This window comes from Parasteatoda tepidariorum, chromosome 1 (genome assembly GCF_043381705.1).
Source record: "Parasteatoda tepidariorum isolate YZ-2023 chromosome 1, CAS_Ptep_4.0, whole genome shotgun sequence".
NCBI lineage: Eukaryota > Metazoa > Arthropoda > Arachnida > Araneae > Theridiidae > Parasteatoda > Parasteatoda tepidariorum.
Window position 1 is genome coordinate 57,141,468 of NC_092204.1, and position 23,185 is coordinate 57,164,652.

A 23,185-nucleotide genomic window follows, 5' to 3' on the forward strand; every position below is an offset into this window, starting at 1 on the left:
TATCAACTAAAAAAGATAACCAGCTAAAACATGCTTTAAATGGAATTATTAATTTAAATGGATGTTTTAAATCAGGTGTCTGTCTAGGTTTTTCTAAAAAATTTAGACATAATTTGTGAAAATTAAAAATTATATTAAAAAATCAACACTGAAATATGGTAAAAATATGGATTTATTGTTTCTTATGGGATACAAAAATAAATATTTAAGAAAAAGTATTTTGTGAAACTACCGTTTTTCCTAAAGTTGAATTTGTGAAGGTACCGCTAAACGGTAGTAAATTTGGCCTGGACAGACCCCTGTAAATAGAATCTTTAAATAACAAACTTTTATTGTCAGTCATTTTAGTGCTGAGCCATATTAAATGTAGTAATAGGTGCTATAGTAAGGCTCAAAATTTACAGCAGTCCAAGACTACTAAAATTTGACTAGGGTCATCATAAAATAATTATCAAGCCTAAACCACAAAGGATCATGTAGTTTTGGTCTTTTGATTTTCAGATTAATGTTTTTGGTCTGTAATTTCAACACAAAAAGAACATATTTTATCATAATTGTGATGTAACATATTTTTCGTATTGTAAGTAGTGTTTGATTCCAATTCACTTTATTATTTTTCACAATAAAGTCAAATAGAGACATATTAAAGGATTAATAAAAATCTGTAAGGACCAATAATGTCTTCTAGTTAATTTTTTTCCTAATTTCTACACCTATACTATGGCATTGTGATAATGCCCTTAACAATAGTTCACTATTCCCTAAAACAGACAAGTACCAAATCAAAGTTTTAATTAAAGAACAACTATCCAAAAAAATTAAATAGAAAATGAGCAATGATTATTACAATGTTAAATTTTGTGCTGTAACATATAACCTTGAATTTTTTTTAATCAAACTGAAGGAACAATAGTAAAATTTTTTGGAATTTATTACAGCAGTTTTTATTTCCTTATTCCCCAAAATGATGTTATATATTGCGCTATAAATATTTAACCAATAATAGGACAATTAGAGGGGCTCCCGAAACTTATTATACTGGTATTTTTTGGATCGACTAATTAGTCGTGTTTACCGTTGTGTAATACGTACGAAAACTTTATAAAGTAAGTTATTGACATTTATTAGTGTATAAACTCTTAAACATAAGTGTTGATATGATAAAACAAATGTTCGGAGTTAATAAATGATATCCTTTAAAGCAAATGAATCTTGGAATCAAAAATTGTAACTTTCCTCCGAAATTTTATGAGTGCAGATTCAGTATGAAAAACTACGTAGATAATTTTCATTTCCACAAAATATCAGGAGTAAGATTATGCCCTAAAGAAACATAATACATTGCATTTTAATTGCGCAAAAAGGGGAGAAAATTCTCTTTTAAGATTAAATTCATATATCGAGTAAAATCAACACAAGCAATAAAGCAATCAACTTATGAAATAACTAGAACAGCGACTGTTAGCTTTAAAAGCTAAGCACAGAACAAAAATACTTTGTAAACTAGTTAATAAATTAAGTTATCATTTATATATTTATCTTACCTTAATATCATTTTACCGTTCGGAAGCAACATAGCGTCAGACATTTTACTTTTTGAATGATTGGTTGCCATTTAATTTTTGTTGATGATAAATTTCGAACGATGTCCGCTAAAGTCGATTTTTGGAGTATTAGTGAGTAATGTCAACATTTGAAATGTACTTCTACTCTCAAAAATTTGTGATTGGTGATGTGATGTTGTGATCTAGCGGCTTTTCATGGATTTTATTAAATAACTGTTACAAGATACAATGGTTGTAATTGATCTAAAAGTTAATAAAAGTCTGTTAGACTTGAAATTTGAAGGCTATAAATTGTCACTAAGTCCAATTCCTGTTCTTAAGCAACCTTTACTGGATGGTTGGTTAATGAATATATCTTAATTATAAACTACTCTGAAATTAACCCTTGTAAAATATATCTCATCAAAATATTATATGGAAAAGATCATATCTAATGAGAAAAAAAATTTTAATTAGTGTTTTTTGCTAGCATATCTTGATATATCGTTTTATTTATTTGATTTAAAAATAAAATTATCTGGAACATTTCATTTTATGTTGCACCATTATTTGTAACAGTGTATCTAATCAGAATAATTCAACATGTTTTATTATTGGTTATCATTATTTTAACGAATTATGTTGTTGATTTTTTAATATTTATTCAACATTAGTTAACTTTGTCAGATTGCTAATTTATGTATTAATTCAAAATTGTTACTATTACTATACTGCAGCATCTATTGGTAAATAAAGAGCTTTTTCTAAAGCAATGATAAACTACACATGTTTTTCTGTTCATTTTTAAAAATTTTTTAGCAACAATATAACAAACTTTGTTTTGATGAAACTAGTATTTTTGATATTTTTTTAACTGTTAGATGTTCGTTATTAGCACAACAGCCCATTGTGGGCCCTAGCCTGCCACACAATGTTTCTCCAGACAGCTCTGTCCCTAACCTTGATCTTTCACTTGAAGATCTTTTAAAGTTTTTAAATCATTCAAGACATGATCCAGCCACCTTTTCTTTGGTCTGCCTCTTGGCTTATTGCACATGGGCTTCCAATGTAACATCTTTACCACTTGAATGTCAGACGATTCCTCAATGTGATCAAGCCACGAAAGTCTCCGTGCTTTGATGAATTTTATTATGTTTCTATGCTTAATAAGAGCTTCCAGTTTAACAATGGTTCTTATTCTCCGATAATTATTAGTTAGCTGTTTTGGGCCATATTTTTTCTAAGTATTTTTTATTCAAAAATTAGTAAATCAATTATGCCTCTTTGTATCGCAGCCATAACAACAGTTAGATGTTAAAAAATATAGGGCATTAAGTATTTTACTCTGAATTTAATTAATTCTAAACGTATTTGTTAAAACGATACAAAATATTCTACAATTTTTAAAAGCATTAATATTTTTTTCTTCTTTTTTTAGTTTTTTAACAATTATATTTTCTTAATGTATTAATTATTAATACATTAAAAGAAGTTAAAGTTACAGTTGCTTTAAGTATAGAAAAGTTTTATTATTAACTTAACTTTTAGATATCACTATAAAGCAAAATTGCTTATGTAGCAATTTTGCTATTTTTATTCACTTATTTGCTTCGAAATATCATAATCCTATTATTTTTATAGAATTCATGTGCTTATTTTTCAGACGTTGAGGCAACAGATACAAATACTGATTAAATTTAGAACAGGATTTATCATTTGCCTGGTTGTTAAATTTTTACTTTCATTTATGAGTTAATAATTTACTATTTTCAATTATTTCTAGACTTTTAATTTTTAAATGACCTGCTATTTTGTAGACAAAGATAAAAATATTGTGTTCCATTGCATAATAAGGTGGATTTAAAAGAAAATAGCTCCAGATTAACTCATAAATACCTTAGATATTTTATTAAAAAGCTGAGAAAATTACAGATTAACTTAGATTAAAAAGGTTTAAAAGAGATTTATATATTTGATTTCATATAAATTTTAAAGATAATTTACAAAACCATAAAAATAAAAACCTGTGAGACTCATAATTTTTGTAAAAATTTTAATTAATTTTGCACAGTTTTCTTAAAATTTTTTTCTAAAAAGTTAAAATTATGACTTTTGTGAAAGATTTTTGTTAAATTGTTATTATTATTTTATAATATTGTTATTAGGTATATATTAAGTTTACCCATGTTTAACTTTCAGGTGTAAAATGTGTTGCATTAAACAATGATGAATATAGTTTTATTCAAACCCGTATGAATCTTTCTTTAAATCATTTATTTCAAGACCCATGGAATCAAAACAGTGTCTTTTATGTAAATGAAAGAAACTCTGTGATCTGGACTGCTTTAGGACAAGTATGTTTTTCTTTCTTCTTTTTTTTAAAATTTCGTTATGACAAATCATTTTTCTTGTTTTAGTATTAAGAATTAGTGTTTAGTAATTTAAAAAAAATTTATAAATACTATAAAAATGTATAATACTAAATGCTATCTTTTTTTAACTCTCTATTAATTTGCAGTCATAAATGTAGTTAAAATTAATAGAAAAGCAAATGACATATTTATATATTTCCCTAATAAGGAAGTGAGAAAAAAAGTTAGTAAGATTGTGATGATTTAAATTGGAAGAACATATTTTGCTTGAACTGTTGGTTTGATATCTTTAAATAAAATTGTGTGTGCTTCAAAATTACTTTTCAATCTGGTTTATTTTCATATGCAATTTTTATGAATTAAAAGACGTTACTAAAATTTGAAAAAGTGAATATCATACCTGTTTCTGTGTGCGACCAAACTTTTCTTAATCCTTCTCATTGTGATGCCACCTAAATTTTAGTCTCTCTTCCAGAACTAGAAAGAAAGAAAAAAACTTTTTCTTTATAAATTTAATTTTCTAACAAAATGTGTAGAATCTTTTTTCCTTTATAATATTCATAATTTATTGAATTGTTGAAAGTAAGTTCTATTTTTACCTTATAAGCAATGATGGAATTTAAATAATTCTAGAGCCAGTATACTTTAAAAATATTCACGATTTCTTAAACAAAATTTTTTTTATATATATAATTGAATTTTTATCAGTTTGTTTGTGTGTGATGCCATCTATTTGTTTGTGTATGAAACCATTGATCTGATTGCCATGAAATTCAACACACTAATAGTTTGAAGATCATTTTTGATATTAGAACTTTCTGTGGAAGGAAAAGATAGGTGAAAAGCCAATTTTCTTATAGAATTACCATTTATTATTGAATGTTATTATACTGTTCAACCTCGTAAATCTCTGTGGTTTGAAAGGTCCAGATTTCCCAAATTTCCGAATTTTATATATTTTATGTGAACGGAAAGAATTATCAAAGCTCTGAATTCACCGGCTGATACCGCAATTTAACGTGGGCATGTGTGTGTGTTTACCTCCGACGTCTATTGAAAAACTTTACATAGATACACATGCTAAACAATAAATAGGAGATATTTAAAATGATGTAAAGACAAAAGTCATTAAATAATAATGTATTTAAATCAACACAATTAGTTACTGTTAACTAAATCTTGTCTTAAACATTTCAAAAATCGTAAGTTGTTTCATAGATTTCTTATTGGTAAACTATGATTAGAAATTATGCAATTATTAATAAGGTTGATGTTTAAGTATGCAATTTTAATGATTTTAGAAAATTAATTTTTTTTTAAAAAGAGAGAGAGAGAGAGAAACATGACATATTTTTAGCCACAGGTTTGCCCGAAATGGATTTGCATTTGGTAAAAATTATATGAATTAATAAAGAAGTTTTTAGTAAATTTATTTATGATTTGCCAAATATATATATATACACACACAATCAGGTTTTTTTTACTATATAATTATAACTATATTTTTTTCCCATTTATGGGAGTAGCATATATGCTCCTTAAACTGATTATGCTACTCTTGTATATCATTAATCACACTCAGGTAATCACCATTTATAATTGTAGGATTAAAGGGAAATCTATAATTTATTTTTATTTTTAAAGATATAATTTTTAGTTTTTATATTTGTTCTTAATTTTATTATTGTAGGATGGACGTTTATCTAGTGCTCGATGTGTTTGGGAAATCAGTTCGGAAGTACTGGATGAGGGTAATATCACTATCTTGTTTCCTAGTGTGGATTGGGCTATCTTATGCAGTGGCAAAGGCTGCCTCTTTGTGCTTTACACTCCTAGTCGAGCAGCAGGAGAACCCTGGATGGTAAATTTAAAAATTGTATTACTGATTTTTTTTTTAATTGGTGTAAATTATTACAATTATCTGTCTTGTTAATTTTATGTGATATGGATTATTATTTAAAAATATTTTTAGTTTGAAAAAAGAATTTTAATTATGTAGGCATTGAGTTACTCTATGTCCAATTAACTGGATTGATCAAGATTCATGCACTTTTCCTCTGAATTTTGCAAAGAGAAAATCTCTCATTACCTGCTACACAGAAATCTAAAATCACCATATAAGGTCGTTACTTTGTGACAAGTGTGGTGATTTTGTGGCACACTAGATTTCTGGAGTTAAAAGGCATTTAATGATAACAGAAACAAAGATAATTATTCCAGAATTTTTTGTTAATTCCAAAGGCAGTATTAGGTTATGAAACAGCTGTCAATTCTGTGATAATTTATACCCATTTATACAATTAAGGCCTTTTCAAGACCTCATGTGAGGAACTGATCACATATTTCAACAAAGCAATGCCTCAATACATTCTTCTCGTTCAACAAAAAAATGACCTTTTTCAACAAAATGTTCTGGTACTAAAGAGGCATGGCTTGAGCCCTAACTTAAATCCAATTAGGAACGTTTGGACATACATGATAGTACCTCTACTTACATGACTTGTAACAAAGATAAAAAGTACATACTTTTACTTGTACTTCATTACTTTTTAAATTTAGTACTTTGACTTTTTTTTGTTACTTTTTTAGGGAAAAAGTACAAGTATTTGTAACAAGACTGTTGGAAGAAATCGTTACTTATTTCTGAAATTTTTAAAAAGTTTTTCTCGAAAAAAATTATTTTTAGTTTAAAATATTTTGAAATATTGATTTATAATTTTGTATTTCAAAAATTATTACAATAGTTACAATTTCTGAAAAAAATGAAGCATTAATGCGTTATATTGAATTCTAAAAATTTAATATTTTAATTAATATTAATTTGTTATGTTTTTATTTAATTATGTTATATTTAATTATGTTTTTTCTCATTTTAGTGTTATTCTACTTTTGATCTAAAAATGAAAAATACTTGTTATTTGTTGCATACTACTCATCGTAATACTCCTGGAGGTCAACAGTTAGATTGTGTNGGCTTGAAATGTGTGCTGTAATGATACAGATATAAATTTAAATTAATGCGTTATATTGAATTCTAAAAATTTAATATTAATTAAATTATGTTTTTTCTCATTTTAGTGTTATTCTACTTTTGATCTAAAAATGAAAAATACTTGTTATTTGTTGCATACTACTCATCGTAATACTCCTGGAGGTCAACAGTTAGATTGTGTTGTTGCAACATCTGAACACAAATCGAATTTGCCAAATGATTGTTTACTAACAGAAGTCAATACTTTTGTTTCATTGCTGCAGTGGATCTCTTTAAATTGTGGTAAAAAAATTTCATTTTTTTAATCACTTTATTTTACCACAGTTCTTCCAGACGTCGGAAAGTTACTGCCTTTTTTTCATGTTTATGCACACTTAAAGTATTGAGTTTTAATTTATGAAACCTAAAAAAGAGTAAGGATTTTTATTAGAGGGTTTGTAAGAAAATATGCATAAAAATTTTCTCCATTTAATTTATATATTATTAAAAATGATCAATTTTAGTAAAAATTAATTTAAATTCGCACTAATCTGCATTGCCAATTATTTTTGAAATTCCTGGTTTTAAAGCAAGCCAGTTTTTATATATATGTATGGTTCAAAATAAATTTTCACCTAAAAATGTAAATTTTATGCCTAGAAAATTATATTGAGTATTGGCAGGTGACTGTGTCAAAACCAGATATTCAAAATTGAGCTATAACTTTTTTTGAAGTGTTAGATTCATGACAATTCAATCTTAATTCCTAGTCATTTTTATGATAGTTTATATTGAAGTTCGGATTTTTTTAGTCTTTTTCATGTGGTTTTTCAAATTCTGATATTTTTAACACTATGTTATAATGACGTGCGAATTTCAAATTTCTGCTATCACTTCTTTGTGCTTTTAGTTTGCAATGATCCTGTCGTAAATTCACAATGTTTTCTGATTGTCTTTCTTTTTACCATTTCTTCTTGTTTTTCTTATTCTGATAGTCTGTATATGATGTTATTATGACAAGCTTGTATTCCAATTTAGGATGTCACTTTTTGACGTGCTAAATTTGCAATGATTCTATTGTAAAACCATGTTTGTGGATCATCTTTAGGTGGTTATTTATTGTTTTTTAGCTATTTCAATGAGTTTTTTTTTTTCAATTATAAAATTTTTGATGCAGTGTTATGGCTAGCTAGTAAATTTTGTAGTAATCAATTCTTTATGCACTTGGTTCATGACTATTCTATTATATATTCACATTAATTTCTGATCGCTTTTTTGGCAGTTAGTTACTTTTCCTTTTCCAGCCATTTCAACGTTTTTCTAAAATTCTGATATTTTTAATGCATTGCTATTATGATCTTCATTTTTAAATTTGAGAATTACACTTATTTTAAAATTGATTTATGTAATGTGCGAATTTAGCTAAGGAACTATTTTTTACTTAATCTATTTCTCTGAGAAAAAAAAAAGATTTTTTTCATGATAAAATTAAAAACTTAACTTATTTTGGGTTTATTAAAAGCTATTCAAATTTTTATGAAATATAATGCCTTCTTTTGTGACAGGTGCCCTTTTTGGGGAATATAGTGCCCTTTTCAAAGTCTGAAATGAACTCTGAAGAAGTTTTATGCCTCAATGAAAATTACACCTAGCAGAACCATTTTCGTTCTTGAGAAAAATGAGTAAGAGAGAGTCAAAATAAAATTTCAAAAATCTTAAATAAAATTTTAAAAAATAATTACTATTAGAAAATTTAGCAGCAAAGAGATACAATCTCGTAATCAGCTCACGCGATTAAAATTGTATAAATAGAGCCAAAACAAAATCTATCAATACAATAGTGTGAGGAACACCAAAAGAAGAAAGAGAGAGTGGGAGAGAACCAATTAGTAAACAAAACTTTATCAAGTCAGGGATGAGATTCTTCCGCGGATTCGCGGATTTCCGCTTTTTTTCAGATTTTTCCTTTTTTCCCGCTAATTTCCGCTGAAATTTTTTTTTTTGCACAAGCTAAAGTATTTTATGAGGAATTTAATTTTCCACGGAGCGAAATTATTGAAGTCCTTATNAAATTCGATGTAGAGTTTCATATTTACGTGATTTAAAAGCCTCATATCGGGATTTATAATCACATGGTTTACAAGTTAAAAAAGCGCACTTTTTTTGTCAAATTTTTGTTTATACATATATATCTTAAATCTTCTTGGATTTCCTCTTTTTTACTTTCTGACTACTCTCATCCCTGTCAAGTTAAAATATCTCAAAAATTTAAAATAAACTACAAATTAGAATATATAAGGCAAAAAGGGACAAAGGATGTCATGTAATTATGAGTAACTTTCAAAAATGACCTAAATATTCTCGTAACCAAGTTACCAGATCACAAAATATGAAATTAATTAAAGCATAAATAGAGGGTAGTACAGGGTTGCCACAGGTGACTAAAATGCAACTATTTTTGGCATGAGGCGACTGTGGCAACTTTTTTTGTTTGAAACGGCTAAAAAAGCAACTATTTTTAGGAAGAGGAGACTATTGGGAGACTTTTCTGTACTCATAGCGATGTTTTTTTTAGCAGGAATTGGGTTTAAAATCTGCAGCCCATGATAGCTTTGAATACACTGAACTTTTTTTCTTAAAAAACAACATATGTTGAAAATTTTTTAATTGCAAATTTGAGTCTTCGCTTTCTAATTCCTTCAATCTGCAGATTCCTTTGTAAGTCTATTTAGTTTCTCGGTCGCTTTTTCAATGGTTATTGCTTCGAAATTCCGCATGATTTAAAAAAATTTCGATACGATATTACGATGTCTGAATTTGGAATTTGAGTAATCACTTTTCACAATGTATATATGTGTGTATATATATATATTTCTTAGATAAATTATTGATAAAAGGGAAAATTGTGCTAAAACTTTAACGTTTTTATAAAAATTATCATATTTACCACCAACTTGACTAAATGTATCATGGCAAATTTAATAAGTCATTAACAAAATTTTAGTCATATTTTTAATGAATTTTTGATCTTATTTAGGCAACTATTTTCATAGTTTTCAGCAACTATTTTCTTGCTTTAGGCTACTAAAAGCAACTATTTCGTCCATTTCTTTTCTGTGGCACCCTGTAGTTGGATATATTTTTAAAGTACGTTCATTCTTAAGTAAAGAACCACATTTGATTTGTCAGTTACTTTGATTGGCTCAAAAACTGGGTTTGCGCAAGGCAAATATTATACTGAATTGTTCAAAGATTATAATTAATAAAAGGTTGAATTTTAAATACAAAATTTTAATTCAGTGATTTTTATAGAAATTCTTAATATCTATTGAATAAGATTAATTATTAACTTAAATATTGTAAGAGGTTGTTTGTTCCTTTTCAAGGTTGGTTCCTATTTTTTCCTATTTTTTAAAAACATTTTAAGTACAAAAAAAAAATATATTCAACAAAATCTGTTGAATAGCTCCTGAGAAATTGAATTTAAAAAAAGTCTGATATTTGAAATTCTATTCCTCGGGAACTATTCGACCGATATTGCGCAAATTTTGTATTTTGTCCTGTAAAATTATATTTGTTAAAATGATGGGCTTGAAATGTGTGCTGTAAATGTGAAATTTAGCATTTTAGAGCGTCCTTTTTAAAACATATTTACTAATTCACCATGATACCAATAAAAATTTAAAATATCACAGAAAATTGTTTTTATTAAATTCAACAACAAGAAAGTTCAAAACAGTATTTCCTTACTGGATTTTTATTTTATTTTGATTTTTAATTCCTGTTTCATAATGCATTCTAGGCCAAAACAATCAGGAATGGATGATAAGAAGAACTCGAAAACTAGCTGGTCTATCTTTTCCTGAATATGTTGCGATTGATAATATTCAAGATGCTATATGTGTAGTTTCTCAGAATGATTTTGAATTTTACTTTGATTCTAATGGATCAGTTAATGTTCCTCAAGTTTCTGATAAGAAAGGTAAGCTAATTTTAGTATAACTTTTATTGGTATTGGATTTTTCAGAGGGTACTTAAAGAAGGATAACTTTTTAAAATAAAAATAAAAAAGAATGTACTTTGTGCTCTAAACTGTTATCAGTTTTTTCTATGTCAATTAAATTTTTTCCCTAGAGTGTTTTCAACTCTAGTGGTTTTAAATTTTTTCTGGTTGTGGAATCCTAAATGATCGACCTCCTCTTGGATGAACTCTAAAATTTAATAAATACATTTTATTAGCAATTGTGAACTTATTAATTAACAAAAGACTTTTCATTATTTTGAAAATAATAATTATATAAATTTTATTAATTATTTAGTGAATGACTGAGGAATGAAATTTTTCATCATATCTTTTTGTAAATATCATTCTTAAAATTGGGTTTTATGTCAGACAGTTAAATTCACAGATCTGGAGTAGTATCTTTACTGTAAAAAATATTAGATCAAATAATGATAAGAAGTTCCGGGACATTACTTTTTACCGTAAAATCCAATTTTGCCAGAAATGATGAATCAACAAAATTTTTACAGTAATAATTACTGTAAAATAACTGAATCACTCTAATTAAGTAAATATTACTATAAACATTACGGTTTAATATTTTAATCCAAAAATGAATTTTACAGATGATGCATCCAAAGTGTACTTAATGCTGTAATTTGATCCGTATTTTTTTGCAATGTAGTCTAGTTCTGCATACATAAACTGAAAATGAATGAGCTGAAATATGGCTTAATTTTAAATAAAAACGAAATAAAATAAACGATGAAAATGGTTATCAGAAGAACGTACTTCTTTATTGGTGATCCATACAAATTACTTATGGAATATTTCCTAAATGGGCGTAAATCCCTGTGGCAGCTATCTGCAACAAAACTCTCTAGCTGTAATATCTTTCTGCAAGATACTTTTAATAATAACAAACATGTATGTTGCTAATTTAAAATAACAAAAGTGCCGTATTTACGAGAAAAAAAACTATTATAATTTATTTTAATTCATAATTGAACATGTAATAACTTTTTATTCTAATATTATGAGTGATATTCTCACATTTTGTTGGGGGGGGGGAATGTGCTAATTATTTCTTTCTTTGCGTTTTGTAAATAATCATCACAATAAAAAAATAATTAAAAATCATTAAATCTATATATTGCCGAAAAAAAGATAGACGACAAAATTAAGCGAATCAGACTCCTCAAAAAGGGGTTACTCAAATGCGTGTTTTGTTTCAAGATTAGGATGTTGTAATAAACAATATTGTATAAAAAAATATGGGATTTAAAAACTATGAAGAAATCAATAGCAATAACTGCCAAAAATTTGATAGATTCATTGCCTTAGAAAGTGAATACTCAAATGCACAATTCAAATTTTCCATGTTGTTTGAAATATATTATGATTTTTAAAAACCACATGAAAATCAATATTAATAATGGCTGAAAATTCAATCGAAATATTACAACAATTTAAGATACTATTGGTGTAAATTGAGTGTGTCCAAAAGTGATTATATCTCATTTATTATATTGCTATTAGAAAAAAACATTATTTTGAAATTTCTTTCTTCACAAGCATTTCAATTAAATAATTTCGTAAAAATAAAGGAAATTTTAAATAATTCATCGATTGTTAATTAGATATAAATTTAATGACAGGTTTTAAAAATCATTATTTAAAAAATTTATGAATTATATTATTTATAAATTATTATAATATTGATAAAATTTACTAACTCTCTGAACTCTTGTAACTTTTCCTTAAAACCCCAGGGTTTTGTATAACACCAATTGGCAAACTCTAATCTAAGTAATCTATCTATGCATTGCGACTAAATAACTGATAACTTGTGACTAAATAATCCATTTATTAAATTACTATGTATTTAAATATTCCATACCTAGAAATTACTATGACATTTTTTTTATACTATGACTTAACTTTAAGCATAATCAAACTGATTTTTTTTTAAATTCAGCCCCTGATTCACCTAAATATACCTACATTCAGACTCCTGATGATGTTACTGCTTACTTCCGTGTTCCAACTGACATTAAGAAGAGTGATATTCAGATTAACTTGCAACCTTTGAACATAGAAGTTTTAATCAGAGGAAAAAGTGTATTGGCTGGTCAATTCTCTAACACTATTGATTCTAGTTCTAGTACATGGATTTTAGATGGAGAAAAGTTAGTATAATTATCATAAATTCTAAAATATTATCAATATTTTGAGAGATAATATGGTGTCATTCATTATTATTCCTGTAATTAAAATTATTATTTTTTAATTTCTTTAGATTTTTTAAAGACTCTTATTTATATTAATAGTATTGGTTTTATGATAATTAAAAAATTTTCTTTAATTTAATACTATCTTATTCAGTAGAATGTTAGAATTTTACTATTTGGAATGACTTCGTATTTCAATGATAAAAGAAAATGTAAGCAGTTTTTCTAAAAATTTGATATGTAAACTTTTAAAATACAAATTAAAATCACTTAGGCACTCATAAATAATGTTTTCCAAAATCTTAATTTTATGATATTCTTTGTGTTTAAAAAAAAACTTCCTATTTTATAGTATATCATCAATGTCAATGAAATGTATAGATTGTTTCTGCTAAATTTTTATAATTCAATTTATCACTTTGCCCAATTATGGAATCCAGATGTTAGTAGCAACCTTAAACATTGAAAATCATTTCTAAATTGTTTTAAAGCAAATAAAGTTAAAATGTTAACATAAGTTTATGTTTATGAAGTGCTAATGCATTTGGCTAACTCAAAAGCACTATTTTAGTTTGGAAATAATACTTCCATTGCCTAAATTGCAAAATCTCATTGTCATTTCTTCAACATTAAGTTTAGCTTATTAATTACTTATGTACATCAAAATGTGTGAAGAAAAATATTTATTCCAGTTACCTCTTTTTAAAGACAGTAAATCTAGTCCTCATAATTGGTTTTAAAATGTTTTTGAGGCTAGTTTTCTTTAGCTAAAAGGTTACAGGTGTTTTACCGAAAATAAGGTTTGGTTTTCTTATCAATGAATTTGCAATAATGAAGTTTGAATGTTTCTTCTTTTTTGCACTTCTTAAAGGATATTGAATATTTTATTATTCACTCAATATTTGATCATTTGCATATCACATGTGCCACAAGAGAAAGTGTTAACCTTAAAGTTCAATTTAATACTTTATAATCTGATACCAAAATTTGTTCATCGAAAAAAAAAAATTCGTTTTTCATGATTCATATAGTTATTGTCTCTGATGTTTTATTTTTCTTTACTTTTTTGTACTTTGCAATTTTTTTTCCTTTTGAAAAAATTTTCCAGTTCTCTAATATATTGCTCTTGTAAACATTTTTACAAATACAGGTGGTTATCAGAATAATAGAGACACCCTAGATTCAAAAGAAATCTTTTATTAATATGAGGAAAAACCACCTTTGGCACATATTACAATAGGTATTTGTCTTGGAAATAAATTATATAAGCTCTGAATAGTGATCAAAGGAATATTATACCATTCTTCGTGGAGATATTTTGAAAGACGTCTGTGAAGGATATCGATTTTGGATTTAGCAAATTTTTGAAAAAAATTGGTATCGAGGATTATATTTTAATGCTTACGAAACATATTACGGTCACTTTTATTCACATATGTTTTCTTTGTGTATTTCTGCATGTATACCAAAGGGGCAAATATATTTCAGTAAAATTTATTAAAATAACTAGATGCAGAAAAATAGTAATGCTATAAGCTTTAGATATAAAGCTGTTGTTTTGCTAAAAATGTTTTAGATTTTAAGATATAAAGCTATAAGCTTTTGTTAAGCTCACAAATTAGTAAAAATAGCTATTTTTACTAATTTGACCAGCTAGACACGAATTTTAATGTTGGTATTTTCAAATTTTTAACAGAAGCTCAGAATTCAAGATGACAGCTAATATGCAGGCTATTTTTTTAATTTTACATTTGTCTCACTATAGCTATTTTCTTAATTCTAAAGATCCCCCATAGAGTTATTTTTGTCGCCGAAGGCATCAGACATTGTTATTGTTTAAATGAATAGAACTTTATTTACGGGGACTAGTATCATGTTCAAAAATATGTTAGCAATTATATAAACACAGATTATTTTATTTTTAATTAATGACAAAAATTTTCATTTCGCACTAACTTGTATTTATCAACATCTCTACAATTTAATTGTCATTATTAATGTTATTAAATGACAAATCAATGCTACTAAATTTCACAAAAAAGTAAAACTTTTTAAGAGTAAGATTTTTGAGTAAAAAAATGTGCATTGTATCATATTATCTTTAGTTATGTAAGCTGGAAGTATCTAAAAAACACAGGGATGTATTATTTCTCTCCCTCAAATTTTGAAGAAAAAACTTTGTATGTCAGGAAAACGGAGCTGCAAAATTGTGAATAAAGCCAATTGCTTCAGTTAGTTTAAAAATATATTTTATATTTATTTTAAGTTTATTTCTTAAAATAGCAACTTTCAATGTTTATATAAAAAATAAGGAAATTAAATTAAAAATTATTTTTTTTTATTAAACAAAAATACTTACTGTCAGTTTTAATTTAAAAAAGTATGAAAACATTTACTTGACATTTAAAGTATAAAACTATATCACTAAATGTAAAGGGTATTCTATGCCTTCATATTAATTTATACTATATTTTTTAGACTAGAAATTATTTTATATAAAGCAGAAGTTGGTTTAATGTGGAGAGAGCTTGTGAAAGGAAATAATGAAGGTGAAGAACTTATGGATAAAGCACTTGTTGATGAAATACATGCTCGACTTGCTCATCTAACTTCAAGTGAAGAAGTAAGTTATGATTGTGTGCACAGGTATTTTCTTAAATAGCTGAATCACTCAAATCTGTCTTTAGTTGACAAACTATTGAAAAAAAACTATGGTAATCTAAGTTTTATCATCTTATCTGATTTTTTATGAAAATTTTTGTATTGTTAAGTATCTAATATAAAGGATGTTTTTCAAATTTGATGGATTATGCTTATTTTTTAATGTATTTTAAAATTTCAATATGAGTTTTGAAGGACATTCCTCCAGATTACTTTCCTCCAATCCAACTTCAGGCTATTGCGAAAAATGATTTTTTGTGTTAATAATATGCTCAATTTAGTGTGAATATCTGTGAATAAGTAGTCAGTTTCAGTATGTTTATTATCCTCCTTTTCAGATTTATTGATAAATTATTATTTTCAAATTCAATCTATTCAATAGGTGTGTAGTTATAGTAGAAGGTAGCTGGTACATTTTCCAAAGACTAATAATTATATTTGAAATTTAATTGTAGAAAAATTTAATATTTTATGAAGTGTTTTTCCATGGAAATATAACAAAAAGATAACATTTTATTTATTTTGGATATCAATGTCATAGTCACACTCATTCTCACTTGCATATGCTTTATAATTATTTTATATTTATTCAATGTAAAACAACTGTATGCAGAGTTTTAATAACTAGTTAATTTCTGATTTTAACATTAGTTGTTATTTAGAAACTTTCAAATAAGAAAAGTTATTTTTTTTAATATACAGCTATTTATATATTTTTACTTTGTTAAGTAAATGTATATTTGTTATTATTGAACTATTTAAGTATTTTATTATCAAGCATAGATTGTATTTCTATTGACTTTAATCCATAGGTCATGCCAAGTAGCAAAGTACCATTCAACTTAGATCAGTTAGAGGAATGTGATTCTTCAGATGAACAATTGACTTTTCAAAGAATTGATGGCAACGAGCATTGTGAAACTCATAAAGTATGTATTAACTGTTATATTAATTTTTGCATTACATTTTGTACAATTTTTAAATTTAAATATTTTATAATTAAGTGTAGTTTTTTTAATGTGTAATATTTTAGATGTGTTTCTCTCACATCTTATCTTTATTAATTTTTATCAATATGTTGATGTTTCTACAGTGTTGTTCTCATCTTAGTCTTACAATAAAGTTTCTTTAAAGCTAAAGGCTACGGCACTGAAAATAATAAAATGCTGTTTTTGAGCTTTAACCCGATAAGATAGGATGGACATAATTTTAGGCAGTTAACAGAACAAATGTTTGAGATTGGCTTTTACCATCTAAAATTGAAAATCTCTAACTTTAAGTAACCAACTTAAAATAGGTTTATCTTTCTATCTGTATTTGTAACTGGTACATATATATCTAACAATAAATTCTGAAATGAAACGAGATTTTAGATTTTTCAAAAATTTTAAATGGATCAATATGATCCGTGATGATTTTTTTTTCTTTAAAGCTTAACATTTTTATTTAAGTGTGTAATCAAGTTATTTAGATATCTAATCATAAAAACTATTAACAATTGGATGTTTTGTATTTAATGAAATATGAGATAGTGCCTTTTTGAGTGGACTTTGTTGTAATCTCAATTTTGATGTAAAACTAAAGTATGCAATGGTACACATAATTTTAGTCCAGTTTCAATAGGTGAATATTTTGTTTAAAGCCTTTTGTATTTTAATTTTACTACACAATTTATAATCCCCCTTAAGTTTTTGATTTGTGCTTTTATAGTAAACGAAAAAATGCTTGCTGAAATTACAGCCATAGAGTTTATTTATTACATTAGCATGTCTAATAAAATATTAAGTAATATTATATTAGCATGTCTAATGAAATATTAAGTAATATTATATTAGCATGCCTAATGAAATATTAAGTAATATTATATTAGCATGTCTAATAAAATTTTAGTAAATAAAAAATATTCTGCATGAAAAAGTTTAAGAATAAAAATAATTTTTATTAATTTTTTATATTTAACTAATATAAATGCAAAAATAAAATAAAAACTTTAGCTACTATTGTGGAAACTATGTGTTAAAGTATAATAGAATTTCGACAATCAATATGAAAGGATTGTAAATTCATTTATACAAGAAGAGAAAATCATAATTTTTCTGTCACTTTATCCTTCATATCATAAAAATAAGTAACATTCACTGATAAATACTTATTTGAAAGTAAATGAAGAATTTATTTATTTATAATAAATAAACTGTTCACTGAACAATTTATATTGTTCAAGGAAAATAAATAATTTTATAATAATAATGATATTTTTTGTTAGTAACTTAGTTAATTTCTTAGCATGTGCTAACTGACTGCTAAATTCATTCGTATTTTTTTTTTCTTATAACATTCATCTAAAACAAATTTTTTGAAATCTCTTTAGGTAATTTAGTGGACATAAATATCTTTTTTCAGAACAATTTCATCCTGAATTCGGAAACTTAGTTAATTTGATTTTTAATTTAACAATAAGACTGCTAAATTCATTCTAACTTTTCGTCACATAACGTGAATCTAAAATATTGTTTGTTTTTTTAACTTTTCAGATTAATTTAGGTGGGCATCAGTGGCTATTTTCGGAACAAATTCATCCTGAAAATCTTCCTGCTATCTGTCTAAGGTATGATGTTGATGGTATTCTGTGGCAGCCAAAAAATGTTTCCAGTGAAGGTGAATTAGAGAATTTCAAGATGGAGCACTCTACTACATTTTCTGCTTTGGGTTATGTATCAGCTTCTAAACAAGATAAAAAATTCACTGCGTGTTGTCCTGATTACCAATATGCAGTAATTTCTGACTGTGCACGTCACTTGTATATTTACTGTCAGCCTGAAAGTTTACATTCTGCTTTGGAGCTTCGAAATCGTAAAACTGGAGAATCCATTGCTCATATAGCAAAACAATATGTTGTATCTCTCGAAGAATGTGATAGAATTTTGGGTTTGCGAGCATGCTCTCAATGTATATTTGTTTTAAGTAAAGATACGTTGTATGCTGTTAAAGTTGCATCAAAATGAATTTCATTCTTATGAATGTTTTTGTGTATAAATTTTAGGAACATAATAAATGCATTTTTTTAGATCACTTTCATAATTAGTTTTGTAAGTTACACATAGGTTTTATGCCTAATCTATCTGTATATAAATGAATGTCTGTGTGTGTATGTCCTTTAAAGACTCTTAAACCATCCAAACAAAAGCTATGAAAATTGGCATACAGATAGATCAAAGCACGAGGAAGGTCTTTAGAACATTCTACGACAAATAGTTCTAGCAGGATCTGCAAAAAACAAAATGGAATTTTCTGATTGGTTAATCGTTGGTCATTGTTTTAAATTTAAGAATCAATATTTCACTTATTTTGAAGATTCATCAGTGGTAATTGCTAGCTTATAGCTCTGTTTGATCAAAAAATTATTTATTTAAAATCAACAGTAATGGAATAGAAAAAACTATTTATATTTTCGATAGCAAAAATTATTGGGAAAGTGGTTCTAATTCGTTTAGGAGAAACGAAAAAAAATCGACGCCAATGAGGCTTAATTACGCCAATTATGTTTAATTAATATTGGTAATATGTATTAATTGACATAAAGAAAATTAACTTCTGAACTAAAAAGTAAAAGTAAGTAGAAAAAATGCTTATTCGCGTTTTGGGTAACTGTAAAAAATCTGACTCTAAAATCTGACTGTAAAAAATCTGACTCTAAAAATCTAAAATTATTGACTCTAACGCTCAATTAATATTGATAATATGTATTAATTGAAATAAAATAAGCCATTTGCTAAAAAGCTAAGCTCATGGAAGGAAGATTAAATGGGAAATTCGTTTAAGAAAACCGTAAAAAATCGCCATTCACAGATGATGCTTAATTCATACATATCACAAAAGTGACAAAATAATATTATATACTACTGGTATTATGGTAACTGGCGAATTGGTTTTAAATCTGACGAAATATTAGGTAGCTTATTTGCAATTAACAAGCGTTCATGTCACAGCTAGTTAGACCGAGCGCTCCGTTCTTGAAGTAACAGTTCAAGCTTTGCGCCGCCCTGACGTCTCAGGCGAAAATTTGAGGTTTGGCTCGGTGAGAGTTTCTTCAAAGAAGTGAACCAGCCCTTCTATTCTCTTTAGCTCTGGTACTAAGCGAGCAGCGAAAGGTCCCCATTATGTTATTACTTGCGATTCAGGAAAGGTATGTTTGCTTTGTTGATGTTAGGTCACACTTTTTTATAATTAAATAGAAACAAAATGCACCCGATTCATTTTTATGAATAAAGTAATTCTATGAATGATATTACCATATTGCACAAGAGTTTGTCGTAAACAAAAAATATTGAAATGCAAAAAAAAAGTGTTTCGTTTTATTTTTTCCCATGTGCATTTGCTCATTTTCCCCCCTTTACATCGGTGTTAGTGAGTTAAAATAACAAATGTGCTCCAAAACTAATTTTTTACAATTTTTCCTGTTGGTGATCGAAATGGGCTGCAGGTGGCGTAGAGCAGAACTCTCTATCTATGGCATCACTTTACATGCTTTCACCACTAGCGTATGGAAAGTCATAAGAGAAGGAAGTACGTTAGTTTCTGTCTTGATTTTACTTAAATTTAAAACTTTCATGTTTGGAAACTATATGGAACTGAAAACTACATTGTACATAATTCCGAAAGAATGTGTCGTGGAAATTTTAAAAAATATTTATGACCATTAAATACGAAAAATATAAAGAAATGGGAAAATATCGTAGTACTTCCTATACGACTGAAGAAAGGTCAAGCCATGGAACCAGTCTTCTCCCCAGATGACGTGTGGATGGTCGACCGTGTAAAGATAAGCACAGATGGTGCTAAGGTTAAAATTCGTTCTAAGACTTCTGGGTTACTGCTTCCTATTGATTTTTTTCGCTTAATCTTAAAAATGCGCGCAAGCCTTACACTTAATTTTTATTGTGATATTAATTTTCTTAAATTTGGTTTAAGCTCACGATCTGTTAGAATTTATGTATTACAGAAAACTCTTATGAATGGTAAAATTACGCTTAAATTTAAATTCAAATTACTACAATAATAAAACTTCTAAGCCTGTTCACAAATTGCCTCCAAAGTTTATAATTTTTTTCCGGTTTAGAAAGCTTATTATTGTTTGCATTCAGTCAACCATCCGTTCGAGAGTTCGATTGCGAATTTTATTAATTTCCAGTATTCATTTTAAAGACACTTGAAGGGAGAAAAAAATCGAGGAAAAGAAGAAAGAATTCAAGGAAAAAATTCTGGTAAAACTCAAGTTTAGGAAAAGAAAAAAACGAAAAAGAACATTATTTGAATCAATGGGCATTGTTAATAATATATTAAAATAAAATAAATTTATTATAATATATTAAAATAAAATAAAATAAAAAAGGAAATTCAAAAGGAAATTAAAAATAGTTAAAGAATCATTTTACTTTCAAAAATTGTAATGATTTGTTGTAGTTCATTTACGTCGGACTGAGAATTGAACTATTGGCAATAACTGTATGGGAAAATTCCCTGAGGATGATCCAAAGACCTGTCACCACAATTTTGGTCTTCAGAGGGGATGGCACCCCCGCTTCGGTAGCCTGATGAACTGCAGGCAAATTAAACGAAAATTGGAATGAATGAATGGGAAAGAAATTGAATGAAATGAGTGTTATGTGTTTATTATGATTTAAGTGTTATGATTTTTATAATAAAAACACTTTACTTGTAAATAATTTTTTTTTTATTTTGATGATAGTTCTCTACAGATTGATTTTTTACGTCTTATTTAGAACTTTAGGAATAAAAAGAAAGAAACAATATGAAAGATATTTATTTCATAAGATTTTAAAATCATCTTTTTTCGTAAGAATTCTTTATTTTACGTTTTTTAGTTTATAATTTTTCTATAAAAATTGTTGTCAAAAAAATTTTTGCAAAATTAAATAGTATAAGATTATGTGTTTATGTATATTTCTTGCATAATGTAAAGTTTAAATGTACCTTTCATATTAGATCATTAAATTTAGTAGAGCGATTTCTCAGGCATTAGGTTTTAACTCTAATAAGATTTTTTACAAATATTTTCCGATGCGTGTTAGATGTTCCTTCGCTAAAAAAAAAAGAGATTCCATTTTGTTTTCACTTGCATAAGAAAGAATATCAAACATTTTAGATTACAATTATAAAATTTTGTTGAGCGGTATGTCATCTAAGAGTTGTGTAAGGATAATCTATGTATATATTATTTGAGAATGAAATTTTCAAACGAAGAAAATTTAATTTTCAATTCTCCAGAGTTGGTAAGTGTTATGATTTTTATAATAAAAAATTTTAGTTTTTTTATTTTAATGTGAGGAATTTTTCGAAGAGTTTTTTTTTGTTTCGTAAACATTCTTTATTTTAAGTTTTTTAGTTTATAAATAATGATTTTTATTGAAACTTAAGATTTTTTTTGATAAAAATTGTTGTCAAAAAACTTTTTTTGCAAAATTAAATAGTATGTGGCTAAATAGTATAGGCTTTTTTTGTTATATCATTACATTTAGTAAAACGACTTCGCAGGCATTAGGTTTTAGCTCTAACAAGTAGATACATATTTTTTTTCCTGTTCATTTACAAATATTTTTTCGATGTGTTTGGGATGTTCCATCTCTAAAAAAAAAGAGATGCCATTTTGTTTTCGATTGCATAAGAAAGAATTGTTGTTGTTGTTGTTAATTTACGTCGCACTAGAGCTGCACAATGGGCTATTGGCGACGGTCTGGGAACATCCTGGAGGATGATCCGAAGACATGCCATCACAATTTTGATCCTCTGCGGAGGGGATGGCACCCCCGCTTCGGTAGCCCGGCAACCTGCGCGCGAAGTCGAGCACTTTACGGTAGCACAGTTTAACAAGGACCAATACCGCACACCCTCGGACCCTACGCAGACTGATCCAAGTGGTCACCCACCCGCACACTGACCGTAGCCAGTGATGCTTGACTTCTGTGATCTGCTGGGAACCGTGTGCATAAGAAAGAATATCAAATATTTCGCTTTTTAAATTTAATATGTTGTTGTAGTTAATTTACGTCGCACTAGAGCTGCACCATGGGCTGTTGGCGACTGTCTGGGAAACATCCCTGAGGATGATCCTCTGCAGAGGGGATTTTAAATTTAATAAGCCACAATAACGAACGAGTGTTACAATGCTACCCTGAAGACATCAATCGAATTTGTAGGTATTCGTCTCATACAACAGCGCCACTTATAGTTCGTTGCGATCGCGAATTGCAAAAAGGTTGAAGTAGCTGAATCTAGTAAACATGATCAAAATATAAGCGATAACGATGATAAATTCAGCGAATAAAATTTGGCTGTTGCTTGGCTGACCGCCTCTTTAATAAATAGAGGCATTTGATTGGTCG

General features: G+C 27.2%; 2 protein-coding genes across 5 annotated transcripts in view; one reads left to right on the forward strand and one right to left on the reverse strand.

The window, feature by feature from the left end:
• The window catches only part of LOC107441980 (Pre-mRNA processing factor 4 kinase), a 30,380-nt gene extending 28,699 nt beyond the window's left edge, over nucleotides 1-1,681 (reverse strand). For all 4 annotated transcript variants that reach the window (XR_001583806.3, XR_011636735.1, XR_006225816.2 and 1 more), the window contains exon 1: nucleotides 1,545-1,681. Coding sequence is in view for 1 of the 4 variants with exons in the window: in XM_016055406.3 (XP_015910892.2) it covers nucleotides 1,545-1,615 (71 nt within the window). In the remaining 3 variants the exon portion in view is untranslated. The remainder of the gene's footprint in view (nucleotides 1-1,544) is intronic.
• Nucleotides 1,645-18,854, forward strand: LOC107441966 (nudC domain-containing protein 1). The gene is made up of 9 exons (XM_071180619.1): nucleotides 1,645-1,902; nucleotides 3,744-3,898; nucleotides 5,607-5,777; nucleotides 6,995-7,190; nucleotides 10,690-10,869; nucleotides 12,869-13,079; nucleotides 15,600-15,744; nucleotides 16,595-16,711; nucleotides 18,317-18,854. Exons 1-9 carry the CDS (start codon nucleotides 1,794-1,796, stop codon nucleotides 18,785-18,787), a joined length of 1,755 nt encoding a protein of 584 aa, XP_071036720.1. The 5' UTR covers nucleotides 1,645-1,793; the 3' UTR covers nucleotides 18,788-18,854.
• The last annotated feature ends 4,331 nt before the right edge of the window (nucleotides 18,855-23,185 follow it).

Excerpts from the sequence above, each read along its gene's own strand:
- LOC107441966 (XM_071180619.1), top strand. The coding sequence starts at position 1,794 with ATGGTTGTAATTGATCTAAAAGTTAATAAAAGTCTGTTAGACTTGAAA. Across the intron at positions 7,191-10,689 it reads GTGGATCTCTTTAAATTGTG|GCCAAAACAATCAGGAATGG; the intron begins GTAAAAAAATTT and ends AATGCATTCTAG. Across the intron at positions 16,712-18,316 it reads AGCATTGTGAAACTCATAAA|ATTAATTTAGGTGGGCATCA; the intron begins GTATGTATTAAC and ends TTAACTTTTCAG.